Below are 21,698 nucleotides of genomic sequence, written 5' to 3' on the forward strand. Positions count from 1 at the left end.
AATCACTGTACTAACATGAACATGTACTTTTCTGGAAAAGGTCATAAAGATGCAAAAATATTCCTTTCAGTTCCCTGGGAGACATTTTATACCAGGAAATATTCTTATTCATGCATTGTATTCACTCACAAACAGGCACAGTAAAATCATTAAGTATTCATAAACCAGATGAATGATTCCAAGCTCAGTATTGGAAAGATGAGCTAGATTTTCTACTACAGTCATAATGTCAGCAATCCTATTCTAAAAAGGGAAGGGTTAAGAACCTTCCTATTGAAATCCCTTTGTTCAAAGCAATGTTTGCCTTCTGCTATCAGGCCTGGCAATTTTTTGACTTTCAGGATTTAAGTGATTTATCATGTAAGGAGTTTTTGGATATAATCTTTGGAAGAGAAAAAAATTCCTTTCTCCTTAACTCTGGCCCTGGGAATTGTGTTAGACTGCTGTCTTAATGAACTGTTTGCTCATTTTGTATGGAGAAGAGAAAGCATTATATGAACCTCAGAAGATGTTAGATGCTAAAAATGTAAATTATTAATTTTAATGGCCATTTCCCTAAATATGGCTCAAGAGCAAATATTATTAACAGTATATTTTCTAAAGTTTTGCAGGAAGAGATTATATATTTACTTCACAGAACTTTAATTTTAAACTCTTGTCAGCCTAGAAACAGATTAAAATAAAATCCCTGAGGTCAATTTACCAGATTCTCCTCAAGGGGAAAATCCAGATGTCTGGTCAAGGCAACGGTTTATCAAAAAACAAAGTGTACAGGAAGATGGAGAGGAAGGATGCTGGTAGACAGGTAGCTTTTTAAAAAGACCAATTTAACCTCTTTCCAGGAGACACGATCAAACTGAAATAAGCTCAGGAGGCCCCTTTTAAGAGGTCTGTGTTCTAAGAAGACATTTAAAACAAACAAAAATGTGCTTTTTACTGATTCCTTTAAGTTTTGGTACTGCGCAAAACAGGTACTACATAAGCATATGTTTAGAAACAGTTAATGAATAGGGCGCCTGGGTGGCTCAGTTGTTTAAGCATCTGCCTTCCGCTCAGGTCATCATCCCATGATCCCAGGATCCCATGATCCTCAGGTCATGATCCCAGGATCAGCAGGGGGCCTGCTTCTCCCTCTCTCTCTGCCTCTCCCTCTGCTTGTGGTGCTCGCTTTCTCTCTGTCAAATAAATAAATAAATCTTTAAGAAAAAATAGTTAATGATTAACAGTAATGTGAATGCTTAATTCTCAGTATCATCTATAGTATAATTAAAGGGTTATGTTTTTTAAAAACCTGAAACATAGTAGTCATTAAAATAATTGATCTGTAGGAATCCTTTAATTTCTTGTTTAAATGGTATTTAAAGATAAAGATATCAGAAATTTCTTGTGGCCCTACCAAACAGATCCAGAACTATAATGTCGGTGCAGAGTATAACATCTAGTAGTGACACAGCTTTATTATTCTCAGAACAGAGCGCAGAGTATCGGTTTCCTCATCTGATTGTTGCTGCCTATATTTCCTTTGTACGTTCAAGTCGCTGTGCTGCAACGTTCTAAGTCATCATCACCAGGCCCCAGGAAATATCACCAAATTTTGTACACTCCAGCAAGACGACTTTACTGTGTCACACACCTTCTATTGTTTAACATAAATTTCCTAGCATGGGGAGGGCTTAGAGGGTTACAGAGAATTTTGACTCCCGTTTCCTCCGCTCATTCTTGCGTGAGCTCTCTCGAGGACTGATGCCCTCCCATCCCTCGAAGTGAAGGTCTGCAGTGAGCAGCAGAGGGCCCAAGCACGTGACGGGCACCGAGCCCTCTGGGTCCCTAGGGGTCCGGGCCGCAGTCGGCGCTGACGTCCTCCTCTTTACCCACAAGCCTCCGGGCCCGCAGTGCGAGCAGGAAGAAGGCGTGCGGGGCCCGGTGGCTGCCAGGGAGGTCAGCGCTTCCTCACAGCGACTGAGATGCCGCCACGGCTTGCGATTGTGGGGCGGGACGGGGGTCGGGGGGGGGCATCCAGGACTCACATCCGAGGCTGAAAGAGAGACTGTCCCCCACGGCTCAGGTCTGAAATTGCTGCCACGGTTTCCAGACGCAGACCCATGTGAAATAGGAAGCTCTGACTCTGACAGCTGTCGGACAGAAGGCAGCCAAGGAGGCACACAAATTGTTCTTCTTTCCCGGTCATCTGAACTCGGCACTCGTTTGTAGGTTATCTCTAACGCCTAGGGAGTGTGCAGCAGTGTCACTCTGAGGAGTACCATATGGTGTTTAATATGTGCTGTTATTGAGTAAGTCTCAAAGAATACGCACGAACGCAATTTTACCTCACAGGCCCAACCTTTAACCTGTCTTCTGTTTTTGTTGTTGTTGTTGTTGTTGTTGTTTTTTACCCTCCTTCGTATCATTCCTTCCTGTCTCTGCCTTTATCGCCTGCGGTCTCACTTCTTGTCTAGACTCTCCAGCCGCTCCTCTCCGCCCCGCCGACTACCCTCTTCCTCCTTTCGCCCCCCTGCGCCGCAAACCCGGGACTGCATTTCCCGGCAGGCGCCGCGGCCAGCGGCCAATGAGGGGCTGAAGATTTGGCGGCGGCGGCGGCGGCGCTCCGAGAGCCGGGTGGGGGGGCTTTGTGCGCGGCGGCGGCGGCGGCGGGAGCGGGCGGCGGCGGCAGCGGCGGCGAGGACGGAGGCGGAGGCCGAAGGGGACTGTCCACCGGTCGTTGCGGAGAGGCGTGCGAAGGCCAACTCGAGCCCCCGAGGACCTTGCTGCCCCGGCCCGGCCGCCAGCCACAGCCTTCTCTCTAGCAGCAGAGGCTGCGCGGCGACCCCCCATCCTTCCACCGCCCCTGCCCACCCCACCTCCCGCAGCCTTCCTCTCAGCTTCACGCCCGGCCCGGCCCGGCCGCGGCCCTCCTCGGTGCCGGCAGCCATGGCAGAGGCGTCCGGCGCGAGGGAAATCTAGCCCGGGGATTTCATGCGGCCTAGCTCGGTTCCGTCTCCTCTCCCCGCAGCCCCGGCGGCTGCCCGCACCCCAGCCCCACTCCGGGCCTCCGTGTCTCTCCTGTGATCGTACTGACACGGCCGGGGGGTTAGAATGGAACAAACTGAAGGTAAAGTGAATGCGTGTGTGCGTGTGCGTGTGTGTGTTTTGGAAGGAAGGGCTGAGGAGGGAACGACGAGGAGGGGGCGACCTAGGGATGGGACCCGGGTAGAGAGACCCCAGCAGGGATGGGAGGACAAGCGGGTGGCCGGAAAGGGTTCAGGGGGAGCCCAGAAGGTAAAGCAGAGGGCCAGGTGAGGGGTGTGGAGGAGATAGGGAGGTGGGGCAGGGGAGGTAGGATTGGGATAAGAGATGGAGTGGCGCTGAGCTGGGAATTGGGAGTAGAGGTGGGATGGGGGCGGGGATAGAGATGGAACGGGGGAGGGGCAGGGAAAGAGAAGAAGAGTTAGGTTTGTAGAAGATTAGAGACCTGGATGGACTGAGAAATAGGGAGGTTTGGGGGTGCAGTGTGGAAGCTAGAAGAGTCTGGGGGAAGGAGGTAGAATTTGATGGAGAAATGGGCATCAAGAGAGAAACGCGGGAATGGAAGTGGAGGAAGAGGATTAGGAAAAGGGATAAGAAATTGTTGAGACAGGATGCATAGGAAGATAGGAAATAGACTCAGGAAACTGGAAGACCTAGGATTGGTATAGGGGAGGAAATTAACTGAATGTTGAGAAGGATGAGAACTATCAACCAAGCATCACAGAGTGGGTGGAAAAGAAGGGGAAGGGGGTTGTTAAAGGAAGAGAAAGCCTTTTGTTCCTGTATTTCTGTGTATTCTGGGCCTTTTCTTTCAAGGCTAGAGAATATAGAAGCTAGTGGTTATGGTGTTGTGATTGCTGTGAATTGGGGAGGTGTGGGTTTTACTGTTTTGAGGGAGGAGGAGATGTGTTAGTGTTATGGTAACAAGACAGTAGAGACATGGCCATAATTTGATGGTTTTGCTGAGGAAGTGAAGACTGTTCAGATTTAAAGGGGGTAGGGGCAGCCATGTTTGCTGCCAGGCACTGCAGTGTAAATAAATTCTTCTTTCCGGCATCAGTGTGAATCTGGAAGGGGCCAGTTCAGATTGTTAGCCCCCTTTCTTTCTATTCATGAACTCTTCCCATACATCTTGTGGTAATTTACTATTATTCATAACCACCAAAGGAGGTAGTGATGTTTTCCATCTTGTGTGTTTTGCTGCTCCCCCCACCCCCTTTCCCTCTTCCTTCTGGTTGCAAACAAGGCATGCTAATGAACTGCAGTGTAAAATTAACCCTTTTTATAAAGTTGAAGCTATATTTTTACTAGCTGAAGGAATCATTACTATCATATTTTAAATGTGATCATAAAAAGTCTTAAATATTGAAAATTCATTTGTTTTAGAAGCTTCAGAAGCAGTCAGCATGTTTTCTGAAATTCTTTACGTAAACAAGGAAATTGCATTGGTTATTTTTCTTGGGCTTGTGCTCTTGGCAAAGCACTGTGGGGGGGTGAGATGGGGTAGAAAGATCTGCTTGTGGTAGATTATCTGCTTGCTGTATTTTGAATGTTGGAAAATTAGAAATATATGTATTTTAAAATAGTGTTTCTGGTAGTTCATGCTTATAGGTGATGGGTGTGTTAAGAAGTGTTTTCTTTTTTTTTTTTAATGTACTCTCTCTCTCCCATCCCTTCCCTTTGCTTTCCTGTGTCTAGCTCAGTACAGTCTCCAGATGCTAGTTCAGCACAGTGCAATGATCTATGAAGTAGGCATGCAGTTCTTAGAGCCTCAATGAGGTGCCAGATTTTTGGTTTTTTGTTTTCTTTGTTTTGTTTTGTTTTTTTTGGTTGTAACTTCAGGTTACTCTTAGGAAAGCTACAGAAACTCTTTAATGTATCAAAATGTAACTACTTGGGTAATTTGAAATGGTTACTGTTCTAAAGGTTTAAGTCCTGACAAACTTAGAGTAGATAAATTGTTAAGTGTAACCTATTTTCATATTGAAAGAGATTGTGTGTGTGTGTGTGTGTGTGACCTTTTGTTTTTGTTTTATAATTGTAATTGGGGTAATCCAAACTTGAATTCATCATATTGATTTTGAAACTGTTGTCTAATACCAGAAAGGCCTGTTAAAATTGTGCTATGATGGACTCAAACCAGTTGTACTACATACTGATTTAACCTGTCTAAATGCAACATCCTTTCAGTTATAAAGAAGTTTAGGATGTGTTCTTGGTGTGTTGGAAAAATGAAATTGAATATTGTTAGAGTAGTACTTTGTGAGAGTATTTTTAGTTTAAAGGCCAGATTTACAACTTAGAGTATTTTGGTTTGATGATAAGCAGTCTGAACTTTTAAAAATTCTGTGAGGAAAAGTTTCACTCAATGTCATTCAATATGCTTTTTGGAATTTATTTTTATGGAGATTTTTCATTTTTATGTCTTCTCAATGGATCTGTTATCGACAATTAATTGGTGAATTGTGTACGTGAACTATCAGTGCCACACATTTTTAGGAAAACGAGAAATTGTTTTCTCATTAAAATGAGAAAAAACTCGTGTTAGAAGCTTGAATTACTTTAAAAAAAAGAAAAGAAAAGAGCGTATTCCTGTGTATTCAGCGGTCAAGATCAGGGTCTCCTGCCTAGCTGTAATGAGTATTCTGGGTCCTTGGATGGGTATCCATATAATGAAGAAGACTATTCTAGTTAGATGATAATTAATTAAAACCCAGACTTTGCTCTGATTACTGTGTCCATCAGCACACCTGCTACCTGCGATAGCTTTTTTTAAAAAAAAAACTTTAATAAAGTACGCTCTTTCTTATAGTAACACATTGATTGAATTTTGGGTAAAGGAAATTGGTTGCCTTTGAGACTGATGATCACTGAGTAGATTGTCAAATCTGATTCTGAATAATAATCATAGCAAAGCTGCTAATTGTCGTCTTTTAAAGTGTGCTATGCTGAGTGTCTCACATGTATGATTTCCTTTTATCCTCCCGACAGTTGTATGAGGTTACTACTATTTAACTCCCTTTTACAGGTGGAGAAATTGAGGTTAAGTAACTCAACACCACACAGATGGTAACTAGCAAAGCCAGCATTTGAATCCAGGTCTTTCTAATTACAGAACCTGGATCAGCAGAACTTTCAGTTTCTTTTAAAAAATTTGTAAAGATAACATGTTCATTATTTTTTTCAAATATTATAAAAGACTGAGAGGTTAAAAAAAAAAGTTAACACCCTGTTTCCCCCAATAACCATTTTGAAGTTTCTTCTGAGTCCTCCTAGAAAATATCTGTACATACATATGCATATCTGTCTTCAAATACATACAAATTGGTCATACCGTCTGCATTTTGCTTTTGTGCTTTAATAGGCTACCTGGGACATCCTTTTAAGTGAGCACATATTGATCTACAGCTTTTTTTTTAAGGGTCACATAGTATTCCGTTGTTTGGAATACTGATTAACATTAGGATGTTAATAGATTTTTTGCTATTTTAAGTAATATAGCAGGTCTTGAATTAAGTCCCCAACAGCCTATTTAAATGGAGGCGATATAGTCCAACTACTTTATTTTATAAGAGAAAACAGGGCTAAGGAAGTTACGTTCAAGGCTTTGGTGACAGACCTGTTACCTGTCTCTTTATACCACACTACATTACTTCATTATTATGAAGGTATTTGAGCTTTCTGTAAAAGCTCAAGGTGAGGGGAACGTTCAAGGTTAGGCATGTTTAGCATAATGAGTGCAAGGGGATTAATTTGCAGTGAGGCAAAGGATCTTGTTTCTCTTTTTTCATACTTTGTTCACCATATTGTACATATAGCATATGCACAAAATATTTTTGCACATGTAAATGAAACCTGTGCAAGTATCTTAAAGTTTGTGTTTTGGGTAATGAAGTGGTTTTGGCAGAATTTTTTCTGTTTTAATAAAATTATCAATAAAATAAGATAGCAATGAAATGAAAAAATAAGAGGTCTATCATGGTCCTGGAAAGAAAATTGAGGCACTGGTAAGTTTTTTAAAATGACCTAAAAAATAGCTCATTGAAAACAACTTTTAAAAGATCTTAGCAGGCACCACTGATTATTTTTAATTATTTTTGTCTATCAAGAAGAAAATAAGTTACCATGGATACTTATTCATTGGGTTCTTTTGACACAAAGTCTCTTTTAGACACTTAAAAAATTAAAATCATAAAAGCCTGAAAAGGATTTAGAATTTGGTATCTATAAAATCTGATTCTCGGTGCAATGGTATTTTTAGTTTTACTTTAAAAAAAAGTGTGTTATTTTTTGAAAGAGCAACTAAGATGATTTATTCCTTTGTTATTAAACAACATGCCCAGCTTTTGAGTTTTTAAATGAATGGTGACCTTTATTTCTGCAGGCTAATCTTTTTATAAATGTTAATAAAGGTAAATTTAAGAAAATGATTATACTACAACTACCTATACTACAACTACCTAACGCATTTTTAAAAAGCTTACAGACTTTTGGTTTTGGTTTTTATTGTTGACTTTATTAAGTACTTAATAAGTACTTTCAAACACTTCCGTATTATGTTGTGCCTGCACAGTGTGGCATAAAAAGAAGGTAAAAGGCATAATTAAAATTTTGTGAATTTAGAGAATGTTCAGTTTTTACTAGACGGATATGTGTTGTTACTCCTAAAGTACATCTGCCCATTGATGAGATTTTGAATTTGAAAAGCTCTTTGAAAAATGATTCTTGGCTTATTTTTAAATTTTTTAAGATATGGATCTGTGTCATCATTGACTGATCTACAATGATAACTCTTCTTACTAGGTTCCTTTTTTTCCATGTATATTTAGAGCTATATTGAGAAAGTGAATAGGACAATGAAAAAATTTTATATCTTCTAAGTATGTGAATTCTATATATATAATATATAAATATATGAATAAATTTATCTAATACCTTGCACTTACTACATTTTCTGAGATGTTTGAATTCTTACACAAGAACTTGACTTTGTTTTAAAATGTGAAGTTGGAAAGCACAAGAATTATTTAACCCAAATTTAAAGATGGGAAAATTGAGATTTCAGGAAATCCTCAGGCTAAATAGATTGACATGTTAAGTAGGATAAGGTTTTCAGATTTCTGTATGATTACTTAAAAAGAATTTTTTCAGGGGTGCCTGGCAGGCTGTCAGTAGAGCATGTGACTCTTGATCTTGGGGTCATGAGTTTGAGCCCCACTTTAAGGGTGGAGCTTACTTAAAAAAACCTTTTTTAAAAATTTGTGTTTCTTGACTTTTTCTTCATAGCCTGCATTATCCTTCTTTTAATAAACATTAACAATAAAGTATTTTTCTACCATAGAACATGCTTTTTTAATTTTGGTATAATTTATGTACATCTTGAAATATAGTAGATATTTTAAATTTAAGAAATGTATGTATTCCTCTGATTTTGTGAGTAAAACAAAACTTAGTTTATCAAATTGATTTGAGATTAAGAAGTCTTATATGGAGGCTTGCTTTTATCTAATGGCATTTTGGCTGTAGCCAAGATAGTATTATCTGTTGAGCCTTGTATTACTAGTATCTCTTAGCTGTAGAGTCTTAAGAAAACTGTACATTTAAAAAGACACACACAAAAAACACCTTAAAAAAGAAACATTTTTAAACTTTTAAGTTGTGAAACATGACATATAAAGGAAAAAAGCATAAAACCTAAATGTACAGTATAAGCAAATAATTAGAAAGTAAACATCATGTAGTCACCACCAAGGTAATAAACCCTTTAAGGAAAGCTATAGAGACCACCTCATTGGTTTAGTTGGTATTACCTTGGTGGTGGTCAGACTTTCAGGGTAACGATATCCTGAAAGTAACCTGAAAAATTAATAACCGTGAAGGGTCAGGAAATGTAAAAACCGAATCACCAGTTTTTGTTACTATCAAAAGTGTTATCTAGATAATTAAAAAAAAACTGTTTCCTAGCAGTATAGTCATTTAGTGATTTGAAATCTTAGCACTATATTAATGAATGTGAAACAAAAAATAACACTAAATTCTGTAAGAATCATGCCATTTTATACAAAAATTTTTTTCAGAGTTCATCTCTGTTGCAGTTTTTGGTAGAATTTAATGACTGCTGATTTTATTTTTTTTATTTTTATTTTTATTTTTTTAAAGATTTTATTTATTTATTTGACAGAGAGAGACACAGCGAGAGAGGGAACACAAGCAGGGGGAGTGGCAGAGGGAGAAGCAGGCTTCCCGCAAAGCAGGGAGCCAGATGCGGGGCTCAATCCCAGGACCCTGGGATTATGACCTGAGCCGAAGGCAGACGCTTAATGACTGAGCCACCCAGGCGCCCCATGACTGCTGATTTTAGATCTGCAGATTCTAGCAATGACTTTTGCTTAGAAAATATCCAATTTGCCTATATATTAATATTCTAACTTAAGTATCTTGTTTTATAAAAACGTAGACTCTCTCACTTTCACATTAATGTAACCATTCAAGAAGTATTAACCTGAGAAGTAATCAGTAGTGACAATCTATTTTGACACTTCATCCTTGATGCCTCTTGATTTTTACCTTTTCTGTATTTTGTCTAGGTGAATCAAATTTTTTGAAAGTGGAGAAACTTTATTTTGCTTCCCTGTCTTACTAGACTGTTTTCTTACATGTTCGGAAGGCTTAAATGTTGGTTTTTGAGGACTTTGATAGTAGAAAAACTTGAATTTTTTTCCTTTCTACCTGATAAATACAGTCTGTTTGCATAAAATTCAGTGTGGATTTGAAAAAGACATTTTTATAACCATTTACATACATAAATTAAAGCCTTTATTTGGTTATTGTAATTTTGTCACTTTAAGCTGTTTGTTTCTTTTATGATTTCTGCAGGATCCAAATACATTAGAACATAGTATTTCATATTGATTATGACGAGAAACTTCTTGCTGTGCTTTACCATACCCTTGAATTCCTTTCTTTAATGCAGTAGAATGCTGTTCTTTTTTATTCTGGCTAATATTTCCCCTAGCAAAGATAATAAATATTTTAGATTTTGAAATGAACATACATGTTGAGTTTTCCTAGCTGTGGAAGCAAACATGATTTAATATAATTTTGTAAACCTAGACTAGGTAATTTGGCTTTGTGTATAGAGTTAATATGCTTTTGGCCAGCTCATGGTTTCTGTGTTATCACCTGTGAAATTAAGCATGGATCATTAGAATTTATTTTATTGGGGATAGAATTAGGTTTTAAGGTATTGAAGTTAATGTATTAATTAAAGCATTGCACATATATACATACATGCACACATATAATACTCCTAAGAAATGCTGATGGCCCTTTTAGTTTTTACTTTTTAATGGAAAATTTGTACTTTTCAAAGTGGCTACTAGTTTAAAAATAACATTTGTTGTGTTTAAGTTATGAAAGGATTGTTTATTGTAGAGAAATTGAAAACCAGTGAGATATAAAAAAGATTAAGATCACTTGAAAGCCTGCCAACTGGAAGTAGCTATTAACATTTCTATATCTTTCCAGTGTTTTTTCTTACACATCTATGTATTTTTTTAACAAACGAATTATACATTAATATTATTTTGTAGCATGCTTTATTGCAAAATTAATTTTTTTGATACTGTTTTTTTTAAATTGACATATAATTTCGTTGTATGGGTGTGCCATATCTGTTCACAATTCTTCTGTTGATGGTATTTTAGGCAGTTTGCAATTTTTGGATATTATGATTTGATGAACATGCTTACACATTGAAAAAAAAACACTGTCATTATTTCATTACAATAAATTCCTAGAAGTAGAATTACTTAACAGATATGAACATTTCAAAGGTTTTTTAAAAGATTTTATTTATTTTGAGAGAGAGAAAGCACTAGTTTGTGTGCACGCTTCTGTGCGTGAGAATGGGGGGAGGGGAAGAGGGAGAGAATCTCAAGCAGACTCTGCCTGAGCACAGAGCCCATATGGACTTGCTCTCACAACCCTGAGATCATGACATGAGCTGAAACCAAGAGTCTGATGCTTAACTGACTGAGCCACCCAGGCATCCCAGGTTTTTTTTTTTAAATAAGTTTTGTTGAGAAATAATTCACATACCATATAATTCACCCTTTTAAAGTACACAATGCAGTGTTTTTTAGTATATTTGTAGAATTGTGCAACCATCACAATTAATTTAATGTTTTTATTTTTTAAAGATTTATTTATGAGAGAGAGAGAGAGCGAGCGAGCCGGGGGAGGGGCAGAAGGAGAGAATCTCCAAGACGACTCACCGCTGAGCACAGAGCCCAACACAGGGCTTGATCTTATTACTGTGAGATCATGACCTGATCCAGGACCTGGAGTCAGACGCTCAGTGGACTGAACCACCCAGATGCCCCTTATCACAGTTAATTTTAGAACATTTCCAGCAGATTTTGAGTCAGTTTAAACTCCTAGCAATGTCAGAAAAGCTTTGTTAAATTTTTTTATTTTTAAAGTGTAGTACAAACATACAATAACACAATTGCTTGTGTGATACATAGTTTTTCTTTGTAATCACCAGCATTTATTTTTTAAATTTTATTTCGAGCTTTATTGAGATATAATTGACTGATACATACTTTACATCCATTTATGAGTGAGTTTAGAAAGTCATCGATGAAAAGAAGGTGCTCATATTTCCTATGTTAAGAAAACCTGACATGCAGGGCGCCTGGGTGGCTCAGTTGGTTAAGCAACTGCCTTTGGCTCAGGTCATGATCCTGGAGTCCCAGGATCGAGTCCCACATCGGGCTCCCTGCTCAGCAGGGAGTCTGCTTCTCTCTCTGACCCTCTTCCCTCTTGTGCTTTCTATCTCTCATTCTCTCTCTCTCAAATAAATAAATAAAATCTTTAAAAAAAAAAAAAAACCTGACATGCAAAGTTTCTTAAAGTTTAAGAAACAAAGTATGTGGCAGATTTTTTTAAATTATAAAATCATTGTCCTGTCCAGTCAAGATGCCTTTATTGAAAGAAGTTGTATGTGGTTTAAAATGTTTCTTTTCATTCATATTTTATTTAGAAACATTTTATTTTAGAAAATGTCTGTAGAAAGTGTGCTATATCTCTGTAATTAACGGTAACAAACTTGTTTATCCTATAGAAAGTTTTTTTTTTTTTTTCCCCTTCTTATTGAGAGATTTGCTTTGCTCTAACTGACCTTCATCCTGCAAGTTGTTCTGTCATTCTGGTCATTCTGTTTGCTTTAAGCCATTTAACAAAACATCTTTTTTTCCCAACTCAGTGGGCAGTGAGTGTGGGGCAAGAATCAAGGAGACCTGTTCCCACCCTAACAACAAAGGCTCAATGTTGTCATCTCTGGAGATGAAAATGACTGCTTTTTGGAGTTACAGGGATCCAAAGTAGAATTGTTAGAGTGTACCTGGAACTGTACCAGGCATATAGCTAATAATTAATTACTTTTTTTAATATAAGAAAAATAACATTTGCAAAATGAACTCGCCATTAGTCCCATGTTTAATGGATGAAGAAATGAACTCAGTTGGCCTACATTCGCTTTCATAGAAGTTAAAAGTTGAACAGTAACTAATGCTTGAACAGAATCTTTGCATGGGTTATATGAGTGTTTCCCAGTTGTAAGGATTCGTGCCAGTACGAGTACGAACATGAAGTTAACTTTCCAGTCCAAATTTACTTCCACAGTTGCTGTTATTACAATAGCACGATGGCTATAGCTTCACCAACGCTTAGTGTTCTGATTAAGCAAATAGGTGACAGTGTAAAATTTGAGTATATGGTATGAAGTGCCTTATGTTCTAACTTTTATTGCTTATTTTCAAGATGAAATGTTGAGTACAGTTGATCCTAAAATACTAAAGTGAAAAACCTGATGAACCAAAAACTGGTCTTTAGAGGAAAGATAAACTCAGTAAATTATGATTTTAGATATTGTAATAAATTACTTAGTATTTTAAAAACTACATATCATTTCTGCGATGCATTCTCTTTTTTGCCTTGCTGTGGGGAATGGAGAATATAAGGTAAAAGAAAGTCAAATTTGAACATTTGCACCATTTTAAGAACTAATCTCAGAAACCACTGTACTATAACTTAAAAGTTTGTTGGTGAAAGAGGTAGGAAGATATGTGGATCAACTTGTTAGTTTACTAAATTTCATAGTGAATGGAACAAGATGACTGATAAGAGTTAGTTTGTAGTAATTTTAAGTGTGAACCAGTACTCTTGATGTAAGGGATTGAAAAATAATTTAAATTTTCTTCAAGTGGTAATACGGTGTCTGTTGTTGCTGGGTGTGGTCAAGAACAAAGTGAAGACAGTTGAGGTTAAACCAAATAGATAAGGGAAACAGGGTGTATTACTAGTAAGTTTTGTATTGGTACAAGGCAGTTCAGTAGTACTGTGGTCTAGTCAGGAAAAAATAAGAACTACAAAGCAACCTAAAATATTCTATAACAGAGAAATCATAGTCAAATGAAATTTGTGTAATTGTATTTAGTGACACAATTTCTAGTTCACTGAAGTACAACATAGGGTTGTGTGGTTTATTTATTATTTATTTCATTGTGTGCATTTCATGCAGGTCATTTCCTAATACAGGATATTTTAATATCCTTAACTGTCATCCACATGGTTTTCATGGAAAATTTTTAAGTGAAAATTTCAGAAAATATTTGGGGCAACAACACTAGAGTTAAACAGATTGTGGGGTAGTACAGATAGGCTTTTAAAAATAGTGTTGCTCTTTTATTAGTGTAGACTCAGAAAAATTAAAAATAAAAATTAGAAGAAAATGTGCCACTTGTCTAACACCTTGATTACTTAGAGAATTTTGTAGAAAGAAATATAGTTGTTGTGCTGATCTTACCCTCTACAATTTTATTTATTTACATAAATAGATATTGGTTGTGAATTTCATATAATTTTTGCTCTTTAAAATAACGAACATCTAGGGGTGCCAGCTGGCTCAGTTGGAAGAGCATGCAACTCTTGATCTCGGGGTCATGAGTTTGAGCCCCACGTTGGGTGTAGCGATTATTTAAAAACAAAATCTTCTTTAAAAAAGAAGGCGGGGGGCACCTGGGTTGCTCAGTTGGTTAAGCATCTGCTTTTGGCTCAGGTCATGATCCCAGGTCCTGGGATCAAGCCCCACATCAGGCTCCCTGCTCAGCGGGGAGCCTGCTTCTCCCTCTCCCTCTCCCTCTGCTGCTCCCCCTGCTTGTGCTCTCTCCCTCTCTCTCTGTCAAATAAATAAAATATTTAAAAAAAATAAAAAGGCGGGGGAACACTGGGTGGCTCAGTCAGTTAAGCATCCAACCCTTGGTCTCACCTCCAGTGTTAATCTCTAGGGTTGTGAGTTCAAGCCCTGCATTGGACTCTGTGCTGGATGTGGAGCCTACTTAAAAAAATAAAACAGGGCGCCTGGGTGGCTCAGTTGGTTAAGCGACTGCCTTCGGCTCAGGTCATGATCCTGGAGCCCCAGAATCGACTCCTGCATCAGGCTCCCTGCTCAGCAGGGAGTCTGCTTCTCCCTCTGACCCTCCCCCCTCTCATGCTCTATCTCTCATTCTCTCTCTCAAATAAATAAAGTCTTTAAAAAAATAAATAAAACAAGTAACATCTTTATGTAATGTTAACATGTAAGGTAAGACCTTAAAGTTAATTTTTTTTAAACCGTATATATTCTTGTCAGAATGAAAATCCAAACCATACATTTATTGATAACTAGGAGGAATCATGGCCGTTTCCCATTGTTTGGGGTCATTTCAGTTCTGGATTGCCTGATTTAACCTCCATTATGAGCTATACACAGAAGCCTAAAGATGTTATATATCCCTTCAGAATTCATGCCGCCAAATTGAAGGTAGAATCAGAACTAAAATTCAAGTCTCATTACTGAAAGACCAATGGCAGAGTACATTTTTGCTTATCCTCAGATTTATCTGAGTCCCGAACCTCCTCTTCTGTGACTTCTTTCTGGCTTCACAGTACTATTCACCCATTCCTTTAAAAAGTTTATGGTAAACCTTTTTATAAGCTCTTTTGGAATGTTTTTGTTCAAATTTGAAAAATAATTTACATCAGCACTATCTAATAGAAGTTTTTGCAATGATGGAAATGTGGCTGGCTAGTGGCTAGCCACATACAGATACTGAACACTTGGAATGTGGCTAGTGTACCTGAGCACTAAATTTTTAATTTTATTTAATTTTAATTTATTTAAAATTAGTCCCATTTGGCCAGCACAGATTTAGATATTCTTTTTTCTTAAGATTTATTTTTTTATTTTAGAGACAGAGAGAGAGTGAGAGTGGGGGAGAGAATCTCAAGTAGACTCCCTGCTGAGCATGGAACCCAACATGTAGCTGGATCTCATGACCCTGAGATCATGACCTGAGTTGAAATCAAGAGTCAGTGCTTAACTGAGTGAGCCACCCAGGCATCCCTAGGATACTCTTTTTTTTTTTTTTTTTTTTTTGAGAGAGAGCACGCCCCAACATGCGCCTGAGCTGGGGCGGGGGAGCAGAGCTCCCCCTCTCCCAAACAGACTCCCTGCTGAGGGGAGCCCCATGTAGGGCTTGATCCCAGGACCCTGAGATCACGACCTGAGCCAGAGGCAGATGCCTGACTGACTGAGCCACCCAGGCTCCCCATTCCTGGATACTCTTAATAAAGGAAAGAAGTAGAAGTGGACATATTTTTTCACATTCTTTTATTTTTTCACATTCTTTGCTCTTATGATTACTGTATTTGTGTGTTTTTGTGGGGTTGGGTTTTAAAATCTCATTTTTCCAAAATACCGTCTTAGTGAATAAATCTAGTCAGAGAAAACAACTTAGTAAATAGCTATTCGAAAGCTATTTTTTTTTAAATACAAGTTTTTTTTTTAAGTTTTTATTTATTTGAGAGAGAGAGAGAGAGTGAGAGAGAGAGCCCAAGAGGGGGTAGGGTCAGAGGGAGAAGCAGACCCCCCGCTGAGCAGGGAGCCCGATGTGGGACTCGATCCCGGGACTCCAGGATCATGACCTGAGCCGAAGGCAGTCGCTTAACCAACTGAGCCACCCAGGCGCCCTTGAAAGCTATTTTTAAAAATTCTTTTAATTAATACAGTTAAGCAACTGTACACTGCTGACCAGCAGAATAATTTCATTTCAGTAGTATTCTGTAATATTACAGTTAAATAATACTTAAAGCTTAAATTTTTCATAAATACTTGACTAAACTATTATTTAAATCTTTTTACTATAGCCATATCTCAGAAGCCTCTAAAACAGACATTGAAAGGAAATAAGATATGCCTAATGATCACCTCTTCACTTGGCCTCTTCAAATCTTTATATATGACTAGTTCCTGGCTTTGATTTTGTGAATCTTATTTATACCATCTAGCCCTCCAGTCATTGTATCTTGTTACCCTGTTTTATAGTAGCTTAACACTATCTGAAATTTTCTTGCTTATTTAAGCTCCATGAGACCAGAATCTTACATCTTTTGATTTCCCAGGACCTAGAACAGGGTCTGGCATATAGTTGGTGTTCAGTAATGAACTATGTCACAAACAAAACAAAAAGGATTCTGTGAGGAATAAGATATATATCTGGAATAACATGCCACGTGAAACGTGGGAAGCGGCAAGGTTTCGATTATCTTAGTGATGTTGGTGTGGGTAATTTAAGGTGATTAGAATGATTTTATATAGAAATGTTTCTTCAGGAACTCTTATTTTAAAAACAAACTTTAGTCCAGACATACATATATGTACTAAATAAATCCCATCCACATAAAGCATCAGAAAGTTGACAAAATAGAGGGGAAAAGTGAGAAAATATTTCCATGGTCAGTTTTTGAGTATTGAGCCTCATTTCCTAACCTCTTAGAGATTAAGGGGTTTACTCAAAGTCATTTTGTATACCATTGGTTGGAATGGTAGGAGAACCATTCCAGCAGAATTGCCTACTCCTGATTTTCCTATGTGTTGTTTTGACTTAGGATCTATGAACAAACATTGCTGTGTAGCAGACATAGGCACTTTGATATAAACAGTAGTTGGCTGATAATTTATCTGCAAGTAGTTGGAGCACCTGGGTGGCGCGGTTGGTTAAGTGTCTGCCTTCAACTCAGGTCATGATCCCGGGGTCCTGGGATTGAGCCGTGCATCAGGCTCCCTCCTCAGTAGAGAGTCTGCTTCTCCCTCTGCCTCTGCCATTCCCCCTGCTTGTGTTCTCTCTCTTGCTCACTTTGTCTCTCAAATAAATAAAATCTTAAAAAAAAAAAAAGTAGTTGGAAATCAAATATTCTCTTACGGTAAATTAGGTGATTTAATTTCTAATTTTTAAATGCCAACATGGGAAGTATGGGAAGGATTCTATTTTTACTTATATGTGTACGTTTTCTTAAATGGTTTCTTAAAACTATTTAAGAAAATGTAAAAGTTTAAAAAAAAAACTGAGGAGAGCCCCATGTAGGGCTTGATCCTACAAATCAAGGATTTGATTTGAAGATGTAAATGAAAGCCTTTTTATTTAGGGAACTTATTGTTATTTGCCTTAACAAAATACAGTTTCACTTAGAGGTTATTCATTAGAAAAATACTGGTGTAATACAGTTTTTTTTTTTTTAAAGATTTTATTTATTTGAGAGAGAGTGCGCACCTGAGAGGGGGAGGGTCAGAGGGAGAAGCAGACTCCCCGCTGAGCGGGGAGGCCGATGTGGGACTCGATCCTGGGACTCCAGGATCATGACCTGAGCCGAAGGCAGTTGCTTAACCAACTGAGCCACCCAGGCGCCCGTAATACAGTTTTTTTGAATGGCTATGCGAGGCTTTTCTTTTTTAATTGGCTATCCTATGTTTAAATTAACAGATTTTTTTTTAATGGCTCTTACCATAGTGCTGTCTTTACTACTGCACATTTTCTCCACCCCCCCCACATATTTTTGTGAAAATTGTTCACAAAATCCAGTATGGCCCAGTGATTGTAGTTACCAGAAATTGAAAATCTTAAAAACAGTATTTTAGGGGTACCTGGGTGGCTCAGTCAGTTAAGTGTCTGTCTTCGGCTCAGGTCATGATCTCAGGGTCCTGGGATATTATAGTCCCATGTGAGCAGGCACCCTGCTCAGCGGGGAGTATGCTTCTCCCTCTCCCTCCGCCCCCCTCATCCCCCCACTTGTATGCGCTCACTCGAGAGCTCTCTCAAATAAGTAAATAAAATCTTTAAAAAAATGTATTTTAGTAATAAAAGGACCCATAACATTGTGTCGTGTATGGGAATGGCTTTACTGCCCTTTCATTATTTGTATCACATCTATGACAAGAATGAAAGTAAACTCCCAAGCATAGAAAGCAGCAGTGACTGTGCCAACAAAATGGGAAGAAATAATTTCCTTTTCTTCTGCATGTGTTAAAGGTGGCAGCAACACCCTACCAGCAATTAAAAGCTAATGGCTTTTTCTGGCTGACCAGGGATAAATTGTAGGTCACATTAGTATATTTATGTCTATAAATAGGAGGATTTATGTTGTGATAGGTAAGACTTTTTAAAGTGATATTTCTATTTCAAGTTCCCCAAATCTTAGGTTAACGAATCTATGGTAATTTCCCCTCTCCCTTTTATATGCTTTATAGGGATGTTAGTGGAACTAAGGACAACAAAGTGAGTGTTTGGAAATGCTTTCAGTTTCCTGTTGCCTCTGTAACAAATGATGTCAAACCTAGTGGCTTAAACACAACAAAATTTAAAACAACAGATTTACTATCTCGCAGCTCTGGATGTCAGAAGTCTCACGGGGCTAAAATCAAGATATCGGTAGGGTTGCATTCCTTCTGGAGGCTCTAGGGAAGAATCTGTTTTCTTGCCTTTTTCAGCTTCTAGAGGCTGCCTGCATTCCTTGGGTTATGGTCCCCCTCCTCTGTTTTCAAAGCCAGAAGTATGGTGTCTTCAGATCTCTGACTCTTCTCTCTCCCTTTTTCACTTATAAGGATCCTTGTGATTACATTGGCCCCACCTGGATAATCCAGGATATTCTCTCCATTGTAAGATCCTTAATTACATCTGCAAAGTCCCCTTTACCACAATAAGGTAACATATTTACAAGTTCTGGGGGTTAGGATGTGGGCATATGGTAGGGGGGCATTATTCTATCACATTCTCTATGCAAGTTGAAGATACTGTCTTTGTTAACTATAGTAATAGTTAACAGTGTTTACTGAAGAAGTAAACATTGCCTTTCTGAAGCAATACAGACATGACAGAAAAGTGGTTTAATGGTCAATGACAGTATAGCATGTGATAAACAGTGCAGGTCACAAGTAAGACTGTCTCAGTTTGACTCCTGGCTCTATCCCTGTGTGACCTTGGACAAGCCACCTAACCAGTTTTTCAATTTCCTCATCTGTAAAATGGAGATGCTAATATTCACTTTACAGAATTTTTCTGAGGGCTAAATGTCGTAATTCTTGTAAAGCACTTGGAACAAGACATAAGTGCTCAGTAAATGATACTGTTTTACTTAAAGTATCTTTAGGGTATTCATTTGAAATTTCAAGAGAGTCTTATATAGATAAAAATCTGGGTCTATTGAGTTGCAGTCTTTTTGTTTAACATTTTGAATACTTACATCCAAATACTCCAAATATTTCATATTTGGGAAAACATCTGTGCCCATTAGTCATTAAAAAATTGGGTACAAGCTGAGTAAATATGAATATTTCCTTGGTTTATAATTAGTGAATTGTATTTTTTCTTTTGAAAAACGTATTAAAATTTTTATATGCTCAGTTTAGAATCTACAGAGAAGCAAAAGGTAAAGCAAAAAAAGGAAAGAACTCATCCATAATTCCATTCAGAGATAGTAAGCATTTACATTTTAATGAACATCATTTTAGGGCAATGGTTCTCAGCCCTGGGGCAGTTTTGCCCTCCAAGGGGACATTTGGCGATGTCTGGAGACATTTTTGATTGTTAGTACTGGCAGGTGGTACTACTGTCATCTAGTCGGTAGAGGCCAGGATGCCACTATACATCTTAAAATGGACATGACAGCCCCCCACAATAAATTATCTGGCCCAAAGTGTTAGTAGTGCTGAGGTTGGAAAACCCCATTTCAGAGTGTGATCTCATTGATAAATGTATTGCCTTCTTAGTCTAGTTCTCAGTCATGTATTTAAATTTTGGATCACTTCTTGATCTGTGAGTTACGTAAAATCTAGATACAAAAGACCAGATTTGATTTGGTAAGTCATATTTGGCTCTTGAGAAATGTTAGTAATTTTAGAGGTTAGCGTAACACAGCAGTTTGATGAGGTTTCCAAAGAAGGTTACATACTGAAATTACCTGCATTATTTTATTTTATTTTTTTAAGATTTTATTTATTTATTTGACAGGGAGAGACACAGTGAGAGAGGGAACACAAGCAGGGGCAGAGGGAGAGGGAGAAGCAGGCTTCCCACAGAGCAGGGAGCCTGATGTGGGGCTCGATCCCAGGACCCGGGGATCATGACCTGAGCCGAAGGCAGATGCTTAACAACTGAGCCACCCAGGCGCCCCTGCATAATTTTAGATTATGAAGTTGAAGTCATGTTTTTTTTTGTTTTTTAAAGATCTTATTTAATTGACAGAAAGAGACAGCCAGAGAGGGAACACAAGCAGGGGGAGTGGGAGAGGGAGAATCAGGCTTCCCGCTGAGCAGGGAGCCCGACGCGGGGCTCCATCCCAGGACCCTTGGATCCTGACCTGAGCCAGAGGCAGACGCTTAACGACTGAGCAACCCAGGCACCCCAGAAGTTGAAGTCCTGTTACAGTAAACACTGATGCTGTGATTTGGGGCTATGCTTTTGACTGTATTTTGATAACCAAACGTATTTTCTTCTGTCATTACTTGGTTGTTAATGAATATTTAGTAAAACCGCAGTTATAATTTCCTTTAGTCTTTTCTGCCATCTCTGTATTCACTTAGCAGCCTTTCTCATTCCCTTACTGTACCAAGGGATAGGGTACAGCAATGAACAAAACATAAAAGTACCTCGTACCTTTTCTAGAATTGAAGTACAGTTGACCATTGAACACCAGGGTTTGAACTGTGCAGGTTCACTTGCATACAGATTTTTTTTTATAAATACAGTGCAGTACTGTAAACGTATTTTCTCTTCCTTGTGGTTTTCTTAATATTTTCTTTTCTCTAGCCTACTTTATTATAAGAATACAGTATGTAATATGTGTAACATACAACGTATGTATTAATTGACTATGTTATCAGTAAGGTCAACAGGAGGCTATTAGTAATTAAATTTTGGGGGAGTCAAAAGTTATCTGCAGATTTTTGACTACACTGGGTGCTAGCCCCTAACCTCCATGTTGTTCAAGGGTCAACTTAGTTTGGTTTTGATGGTTGGTTGGTTTTTCCACGATTAAAGATGGCACTGCTACCCTTTGCATTGGAAATGAAAGATAAATAAGAATTTCAGATATCTGAACACATTTGTCAATTCTCTGGATGCTAAAGTTACTCAAAGACACCTCAAATATAGCTTGGCATTCTAATATAAATTGATTTCGTGTTTAGTGCGGGTTTTGTATTCACCTATAAATGATTTGAAAAAAGGAAAGTCATTTTATTAGAGTTCCAGGTTCTTATCATGTGTTATGCTCAATGATGATAATATTGTGACAGT

At 38.2% G+C, this 21,698-nt stretch overlaps 2 protein-coding genes across 7 annotated transcripts in view; one reads left to right on the plus strand and one right to left on the minus strand.

Moving 5' to 3' along the window:
- Positions 1 to 1,317: 1,317 nt before the first annotated feature.
- Positions 1,318 to 2,956, minus strand: LOC113925755. Of its 2 annotated transcripts, none has more exons than XM_027600361.2 (2): positions 2,328 to 2,956; positions 1,318 to 2,225 (listed from the first exon to the last, which is right to left on the minus strand). In XM_027600361.2, the coding sequence occupies exon 1, from the start codon at positions 2,928 to 2,930 to the stop codon at positions 2,442 to 2,444; it is 489 nt and encodes a 162-aa protein (XP_027456162.1). In that variant the 5' UTR covers positions 2,931 to 2,956; the 3' UTR covers positions 1,318 to 2,225; positions 2,328 to 2,441. The 2 variants fall into 2 exon arrangements, with proteins under 2 accessions (XP_027456162.1, XP_027456161.2); XM_027600360.2 differs by having other exon boundaries at positions 2,328 to 2,458.
- The window catches only part of NSD3 (nuclear receptor binding SET domain protein 3), a 119,899-nt gene continuing 100,402 nt past the window's right edge, over positions 2,202 to 21,698 (plus strand). For 3 of the 5 annotated variants that reach the window (XM_027600355.2, XM_027600357.2, XM_027600358.2), the window contains exon 1: positions 2,640 to 3,109. The gene's annotated coding sequence lies outside the window, so the exon portion shown is untranslated. Of the gene's footprint in view, positions 2,292 to 2,639; positions 3,110 to 21,698 lie in introns of those variants that run through there. The other 2 variants (XM_027600356.2, XM_027600359.2) reach the window with 2 other exon arrangements.

This window comes from Zalophus californianus, chromosome 2 (assembly GCF_009762305.2).
Source record: "Zalophus californianus isolate mZalCal1 chromosome 2, mZalCal1.pri.v2, whole genome shotgun sequence".
Taxonomy (NCBI): domain Eukaryota; kingdom Metazoa; phylum Chordata; class Mammalia; order Carnivora; family Otariidae; genus Zalophus; species Zalophus californianus.